The 8,861-nt window shown below is 36.4% G+C and overlaps 1 protein-coding gene across 1 annotated transcript; it reads left to right on the top strand.

Moving 5' to 3' along the window:
* On the top strand, positions 1 to 8,833 carry LOC113050508 (thrombopoietin receptor). Its single transcript, XM_026213518.1, has 12 exons — positions 1 to 213; positions 452 to 572; positions 799 to 971; positions 1,061 to 1,212; positions 1,311 to 1,455; positions 5,027 to 5,138; positions 5,238 to 5,401; positions 5,884 to 6,026; positions 6,195 to 6,354; positions 6,429 to 6,510; positions 7,169 to 7,256; positions 7,472 to 8,833. The coding sequence occupies exons 1-12, from the start codon at positions 135 to 137 to the stop codon at positions 7,928 to 7,930; spliced, it is 1,878 nt and encodes a 625-aa protein (XP_026069303.1). The 5' UTR covers positions 1 to 134; the 3' UTR covers positions 7,931 to 8,833.
* The last annotated feature ends 28 nt before the right edge of the window (positions 8,834 to 8,861 follow it).

The raw sequence follows: 8,861 nt of genomic DNA on the forward strand, positions 1-8,861 counted from the left end.
CTTCCTATTGCATTGGGCCCCGTCTGATGACCATCTACCAACGTCCCCGCCCCGTTCTAAACACATTAAGTACTGAACACTAACATATCTACAGACTTAAATAGTCATATGTATATGGATGCCCTGTGTACGTGATGGATTCAGCACTCAGCTGGATACTTATTTTCTGTCTGATCGAACAGGTGCATTTGGAGCCTCACCTATCAAAACAAGGTAAGACGCAAGAGTGAGTTAGTCTGTTGATTGTGCTCCTAGCTTTTTTATGTTAAGTTAGTTCTGCCAAAGCTGTTCTAGTTGTCTTTTGGTAGTGAAAAACAAGTGTTAATTCAAGACATTAATGTTGAGAGTGTATTTAAAGTGTAAACTTTTCAGTAAATATTACATGCAGCAAAACTATGCATTTTGTTAGCTACATGGAATGTTGTTTTTTGTTTTTGTTTTTCATTCCCAGATTTTGCTCTCTTGTCTATGGATGAGGACCCAACATGTTTTACTAGGGATCTAGAAAGCTTCGCTTGCTTTTGGGAAGCACCTGCTGAAAAGTCCTATTATTTTTTCTACCAAATGGATGAGTAAGGACTTTTTAGGGTCTTTAATATTCTAAAGTATGTTAAGCTTAAACTCAAATTAATGGATTGTTTACTGTAAAGAAATTACATGAGGTTAGAGTCTGCTAGGTCACTGGAAGAACTGATTTTATTTTTTAAGCTGAAAAACGATGGGATGGGGGGGATGTCACATTTCTGTATCTATGGCGGTTGAGGACCTGTTTCAAGCGAACTTGTTTGTATCATACAGATATGTGACAAAAAGATGTGATGTGAAACAACAAACTTATGAGAAAAAGGTCCTGCATATTTGCACATTCCCATCAAGTGACGTCTTCATATATGTAGAGATTCAGCTCAGAGTCATAGACAGAGACACCAACATAACCATCTACAATCGCAATGTCAGTGTGGAGAATCAGCGTAAGTGCTACAGGAAAACAACAACAGTTTAGTGCTATGCTAGTAGTGCAGGAATTAAAATGAAATACATCTGTTTGTCTTTCTCCAAGATCTTTCATATCCTCCAACAAATATATCCCTTCGTCCAACTGGCGAGGTGGGCCAAATTTTAGTTGAATGGAAAAAACCAAATAATCCTCCAGTTTACCCGCAGTATGAAATTCGTTACAGCTCCAAAAACACATCAAACACAGTTACACTGGTGAGTTTGACACACATCATTCTTATACAATTACTGTATGAATAGTACATATAAAAGAAGACCATTTACTAAATGCAGTGTACACTCACTCTTTATAGGTGTCAAAACACTCCCATAAGCTTGTGTCTCTGGTCGCAGGAGAGAACTACACAGTGCAAATGAGAGTCAAGCCTGAAGGTCAATTTCATAAATTTTGGAGTGGCTGGTCAAGTCCTGTCACAGCTATGGTGTCACAAAAAGCAGGTGAGAGCTGAAAGGAACATTTATTTGGACACTTAAAAACATGCCATTTTCCAATTAGTTTAAACCAACTATTCACTTGCGGTAAAAAGTCTGGATTTATTGGAGTGCAGGATCCCTTCTGCATTTAATATCACCACAGCTTCAGCCACACTATATGGAAACTGTGGGAAAATTGAGTGGACAATTTTTATTTTGACAAAGTGCTCCACAAAAAGGACAAAGCAATATTGCTTTGATCCCTCTTTACACTAAAGGTATTTAAAGTGTGAACTCATTGCTAAAATGTTATCACTTGGTATAATATATTACAATGTTATGTTTACTATAGTTAAAATAATATAATATACTAAACTTTAATATTATATAGGCTTTTGTAATATATAAGCTAGCTCATTCGTGACATTAGTGCTCTCTCACAGTGACGCAAGCAAGCAGTGCTCACTCACAGTGATGCAAGTAGTGATAGTGCAGATTGGAGCAGTGGGCTTTGCGAAAGATTTGAGCGTGCCGAAAGGTAAGAGGCGTGGATAAAGGCCTTTCTTTTGGACCTATTTCACATTTCTGGGTTTCTCAGCAGCAGAAGTCAAATATATTTTTTTGCATTCCCATTTGCTTAAATAGCAAAACACCATGATAGTGTTTTCATGGCTTTCAAAAAAAGGGAACAAAATAGAGAGAGTCTGACAATGACAGTCAGTAGAGAGAACAATGTCAGATTTACCATCAAATGTAATATAAAACAAAGTATAGTGTTATAAATGTACATGCATAAAAAAAAGAAAATACACAAACTTTGGAGGTTTTATGATGCTGATGACCACTGAAATGCATCAATACAGTCTTGTGAAAAGGTCTAGGGTTCAGCCATATATGTCTATGGTTAGGGTTAAGGCTAGCGGTTACCCCTTTTCCAAATACCCATACTTGCGGTATTTGCACTTGACCACTTGACTACTTATATGACGTATTTCCTTTGTTTGGACAAGTGTTTAAGTGAGCATGAAGACTACAAGTGTACATAGAACTTTTAAAACCTGATCCGACAGACTAGTGTTGTTAAAATGTGTTTACAGAGCTTTATTTTATTTTCAGTGCTTTGCATTTTAAAATGAACTTCTAAATGTCTGTTCAGTCTGTCCCGAACATACTAGTTTATGTTATTGCATTGAATTCAAACTTGATGACTTTGTTTACACAGGGTATATGCACTTCTCAGAAATGTTGTGGGAGTTTTCGTAATTTTTTGTGGGTTTTATTTCACCTTGTCACACTTGTGGTGTTCCTGGTCAAAAATAACCGGCCTGTAAACAATTGCTTATACATCCCTCATTATACTATATTATCTCCATATATTAGACTCAATCATTTTGTCAACTTGTTTTCTTTCATTTAGGACTGGTTTTGTTTTTTTACTTGCATCCAATTAATCAAAGGACCTTATTTATCAATTTTGAGTAAAAAAAGTATTTTTTATAAATAATTTTCACAAAAATGGGGAGATAATTTTTTTTTTTGCACTGTTTATCACACTACTGTCCTTTAATGTTTAATCTGGAAGTTTGCTCTGAAATGCTTTTATTTAGTAAAAAATGGCACAAAGTCACACTTGTGGTGTTCCACAGCCATTGAAAGTGAATGGGGAAGAATAAATGTAAGAGAAAAAACTAGTGTTGAGGAGCGTGTTGATTATGCTCACATTTGAACATGTGTGCTTGCAAACATAAAGGCCTTGGACCTGTGCATGCCTGTATCCATGCATACTCACACTACAATACACTACCATTTCAAATCTCTGAATACAAAATAAAACAAGGTAATTGCAACTTCTCACTATGCTAACTTAAAAAAAAGAAGGAGAATTGCGAGATAAACTCACAAAAATAATTGCAAGAAACTCGCAACTGCGAGAAAAAAAGAATTGTGGGATAGAGTCACAATTGCAAGAAAAAAAAAAGAATTGCAAGAAACTCACAATTGCGACAAAAAAGAATTGCAAGATAAAAATGCAATTGCAAGAAAAAGAATTGCAAGATATAAACTCTTAAGAAAAAAACCATTTGAGATATAAACACGCAGTTGTGAGAAAAAAGAACTGCTAGATAAAGTCTCAATTACAAGATAAAAGTCTGAATTGTGAGATAAAAAGTCTCAATTTGCTTGGTTTTTATTTATTTTTTATTTTTTTATTCAGTGGCAGAAACAGGCTTCAACAGCTTTATGATAATAGTATTAATCATGTCAGATTGACAAAATGATATTTGTTGCCGTTTAAGGTAGGATGAAATAGAGACAAGTAATACTTACCATACGATTTCTCTGCTTGTTTGAAAAAAGTCTTCAGTTCAGGAGAAAAAAAAGCTTTTTCCCCATAGCCTCTTAGCAGACACAGTACAAGTATAGTATCGACAGGGAACCATAATTTTACAGGGAGCATTTTTGTTGTCGAATTGTACTATGCACTGTTTTAATCAGAGGTAGCTAAATCTTACAAGGTATCACAAATCGGCAGAACACCAGTCATTTTTGACCAGAAAAACCCTGAGTGTTACAGGAATCCGAACACAACCAGAGGGACACAACCACACCTGGAACAGCCTTGCACACTTATTGGTGCGCACACGCTCTCAAGTGGCCAAGACTGCATGTTTGGGTATTTGGCAAGGGGTTAGTTTCTGTTATAGCAGTCACCTTTTGGCACGCCACCTTTTCCACACCCATTACTCCATCCTGCAGCTAGAAACAATGCTTTTTGAGGTTGTGGCTAGAAGGGATACAGCAAAAACTGGAAGTTAACAAACTTTATTTTTCTACCTGTAAGATTGTGTTTTATTAACATCTACACCTACCCCAAACCAAAACCCACCCCTTAAAATAATGCTAAAATAGTAATTATTGTTATACAGTGTGAGGATAATTAAACTATATTAATGTGTGCATGCCCAGTAGTTTTTGCTGTACGCCATCTAGCCTTTGAAAGTCTGAATTAAATGAACCATTTTCTTCGCAAAAGCACAAAACACCACATCACCACATTTGAGTCATCTCTTGGTTAAAATGGCAAACTCAGTCAAACATGCATCTGACACCTTATACAGTGTACGTTTGACACCATTTTCAAACCGATTGCATTTATTATATATATATATTTTTTTTATCAAAGTGCAATCTATTAATTGTAATTCACAAATAAATAAATACTATTAAATATTAGGTTTCTGTAAAAAATGTGCTCTTTTATTAAATGTAGTGCTTTAGTGTTTTGGTTGGTGTTGGTAAATAAGACATTCAGTGGCACACAATGTTAGGCAAAATTTGGGGAACATCCATTTTGGTCATCTTTCTCTTTTTATTTTTCTCCTTATAATGAAAGTGAATGGTTAGTTAGGCTGTTAATATGATCAACATCTCCTTTTGCACCATAAATCATACAGGGGCATATGGAACCTGTTTATGACAAAATGTTCCTTATCGGTGAACTATCCCATACAAACAATTACAAACTGAGAAATTAACCTAGGTAAAATAACCGCTATAAAATTTACTCACCTTTCAGTATCTGACTAATTTTCAGGTGACATAGGGTTGCGGTGCCACACTCCAAATCTGCATCAAGTATTATGCAAATGGAGAGGAGAATTATATGAAGATGGCAGATCCAGCTTCCACTACAGACAAATAAACAGGTGTCACGCTTTTCATGTCCTCTGTGACATCTTATAGAAATCGCAGCATAGCAGTTAGTTTGGTTTGTTAACTGCAGTCTTTCTTGTGTGGTGTTTCAGAAGTTCATGGGGTAGCTGGAAGTTGTGTAACAAAGACAACTACACTGTCCACCAGTGTGTCCTGTATGGGCAAGAGTCAAGCGTCTATCAGTTTTACCTCCGTGTTGGATTGCAACCATTTGGTCGCACGTTTTATGCAGAGACTTTCAGAATAAACCGCAACAGTAAGTAAGAAAGAAGAAAACCATGTTAGCCACCATATGTTGTCCAAATGCTTTCGATCTTAAATATTTAATATTTTTTTAAACGCATATACACTGAGCAGAGTACCATGTAAATACCATTTGAATATTGTAGCCACTTAATACCATGTGAATATGTGATGGTAGGGGAGAATTTATTTGACATATTTGTATGTGTATAAGTTGATCGCTGTTGTAATATAAAAATGTTCCTTTTTGTTTTGTAATTGACTATCTAAACAGTTAGGGATAAGTTGTATTTTTCAACATAACTTGCGGCAGATGGATGTGAAAAAAATCATATCAGTTTCAGACACATGACTCAAAAAACCACAGAGTTGCAGACACGAATCAAAAAGTGTTGCAACCATCCCTGGTCTCCCCTACCTCAGAGTTCAATGGTATCTAATAGGCCTGCAAGCTCTAATAAGCTTTTTAGTCTGTCTCTTTGCCGTTTTTGACAGTCCAGACAAGGCCTCCAGAAGGTCTGAAGGCACAGCCTGAAGAGGGACGTCTTTGTTTGTCATGGTATCCACCCTTTTTGAAGATCTCTCAGTATCTAATGTACCAGATCCGCTATCAGCGTCAAGGAGAGAGTGAGTGGAAGGTGAGTTTAAATAATGTGAAATGAGAAACTGGGCATTAAATGGTTTAATGATCACTGATAGTAGATAGATGCATGTGAACACATATCAGTTATATGTTGACTTCTTTCTGGTTTAATTCAGTTGTTAAATAGCCACACAACTAATGCTGAAACTAAATTCTGTGGTAGGATTTTACGACACCCAGTTCCAAGACCAGCACTTGTCTGGATGTACACAGAGGGAGTCAATACACTATCCAAGTCCGAGCCCAACCCAATGGAACGGTGTTCAGTGGAGAATGGAGTGACTGGTCGAAACCTTTTACCGCCCTCTTACCTTTAGGCAAAGGTAGACATTTCTGACTCTAGATTATGAACAATGCTTAACAACTCTAAAACTGAAACCATTTCTTTTATTATCAGAGTGGATCTTCATTGTCTGTATTCCAGTGGCTCTGCTCATCATTGCTTTTGCAATGATCTTTTTCTTCTCCAGATACTTCCGGTAATTTAATTCTCTTCTAATTACACTACAATATGCTATGCGTTTAACCTATGTACTATGACTAAAAACATACAGTACAGACCAAAAGTTTGGACACACCTTCTCATTCAAAGAATTTTCTTTATTTTCATGACTATGGAAATTGTAGATTCACACTGAAGGCATCAAAACTATGAATTAACACATGTGGAATTATATATATAACAAAAAAGTGTGAAACAACTGAAAATATGTCATATTGTAGGTTCTTCAAAGTAGCCACCTTTTGCTTTGATTACTGCTTTGCACTCTTGGCATTCTCTTGATTAACTTCAAGAGGTAGTCACCTGAAATGGTCTTCCAACAGTCTTGAAGGAGTTCCCTGAGAGATGTTTAGCACTTGTTGGCCCTTTTGTTTTCTGTCTGCGGTCCAGCTCACCCCTAAACCATCTCGATTGGGTTCAGGTCCGGTGACTGTGGAGGCCAGGTCATCTGGAGCAGCACCCCATCACTCTCCTTCTTGGTCAAATAGTCCTTGATGCCTTCAGTGTGACTCTACAATTTTCATAGTCATGAAAATAAAGAAAACTCTTTGAATGAGAAGGTGTGTCCAAACGTTTGGTCTGTACTGTATCTAAAGAATACAAATGTAAAATATGTCCTTTTTTCACTCTGTTAGGAAGGTCAAGAAGACCTTGTGGCCATCAGTCCCAAATCTTAACAAGGTGCTGGAAAGCTTCCTGACGGATATCAGTGGATCACATTGGGTAATTGATATCGGCTTTGATCATTTTGATTTAGATTTTTAGGTTTTATTTTAAAACTACTTTCAAAAAATATAATTAATCTACTAGTAGCAATGTTTGTAACTTTTTTTAAGTATAAAAATTTACTGTGGCAATAAACAGTGTGTTCAGAATGTGAACAAAATGCTTTTTAGTGTGTTTCTCATATTATTGTCATTATACTGTCTTCAATCCAGGAGCCAACCTTCAACATTAAGCAATGTGACGATGACACTGCCACATCAGTATTGGAGATTCTGCCCGAGAAAGAAACTTCAGTAAAATCCTGTAAGAAGCCCACCGGTCATACACTCCCTGATCGTGGCTTCTCGGCTGGTGTAAAAAACAGAGAGAATTTCAGAGAGGATTTGGAGATGGTTCAAGATTATGTCATTTTGAATAACGATATAACCCCATGCTTTACGGGGAATGACTATGTGTATGGGGATACTGCTTTATCTCATCTGGCTAGTGAAAAACTACACCGTTGCCCCAGTCCCTGTTCCACCACCTTCCGCGAATGCAGCACAAATATTCTCAACCACTCCTATCTCCTTCTGGCAGAACAGTCGGATCTTGGAGAGTATCACCCAGCCTGTCGCCGGTATACCAATATGGAGATCACATCAATGACATATGATGCTAGTGGAGAGTGATGTGTAATTTGTTATTAATTAAATGTGTATATATTAGGTTTTGGGTGAATCCTTACTCTCAAATTCAAAGATTCTGTGGAATGAGAGAAGAGGCCTGTGACACCTTAAGGAACAGACAGGTTGCACCGTAAAACTTATGTATGCCAGTCTTCATAGCTCTGAAGTCAAGTATGTTCAGAGGAGATTGTTCAATGCATGAACCTTAATCATCAGTAAAAGGGAACTGCACTTGCGTTTCATCATACCACAAACCAAAACATTGAGGAACAATAACTAGATGTGCCAAATGTCCGAACACATGGCTCGCAAAAGCCTTTAGAAGATAATATGAAAGCATAATATGAATCTTATAAACTGAACATTCGGGAAAGTTCTGGGTTATATATGACTCTAGTCTACAAATAGAAAACAAAAATCAGTGGAATGTTCTCAGTTTGCGAATGCAAATATGTACATTAATGGATGACTGTGGGGTATTTTGAGGCTTCAAAAAATGTGAAGTTTGTATTCTTTCTAGAAGCTTTCAGATTCTTCGGTGAAATATTTGATATTTAAGCTTTAAAGTTGTGAGTACTTTTATAGATAGATGAACATAATGTTTGTGGAGTATAAATGATTTTTTCTGGGTGTTTATCATGCAAATGTGAACAGGTTTATATGGTAAAGTTAACGGTTGCACTTTGCACAGACAAAGTTTGTAAACAAATCTATCAGATGCAGTCTCATGACGGGTAAAGTGTCATAGATAAACTTAAAAATCACGAAGATATTTTTTGTTGTTATATTAGGATGTGACTGGTATTTTATATATTTTCTCAAGTGCCAATTTACCCTGAATATTCCTTAAATGTTACTATGTTATACGATTTGGCTATATTTCTTATATCATTCTTCAATAATTATTATTTTTGTTATATTTGTAATATGTTGT

Source organism: Carassius auratus, chromosome 31 (assembly GCF_003368295.1).
Source record: "Carassius auratus strain Wakin chromosome 31, ASM336829v1, whole genome shotgun sequence".
Classification (NCBI taxonomy): Eukaryota; Metazoa; Chordata; class Actinopteri; order Cypriniformes; family Cyprinidae; genus Carassius; species Carassius auratus.

Bases quoted from the DNA above. Each gene is read 5' to 3' on its own strand.
- LOC113050508 (XM_026213518.1), top strand. From the start codon at position 135: ATGGATTCAGCACTCAGCTGGATACTTATTTTCTGTCTGATCGAACAG. The intron at 214-451 runs GTAAGACGCAAG...TTTCATTCCCAG, and splicing joins GCCTCACCTATCAAAACAAG to ATTTTGCTCTCTTGTCTATG. The intron at 6,027-6,194 runs GTGAGTTTAAAT...ATTCTGTGGTAG, and splicing joins AAGGAGAGAGTGAGTGGAAG to GATTTTACGACACCCAGTTC.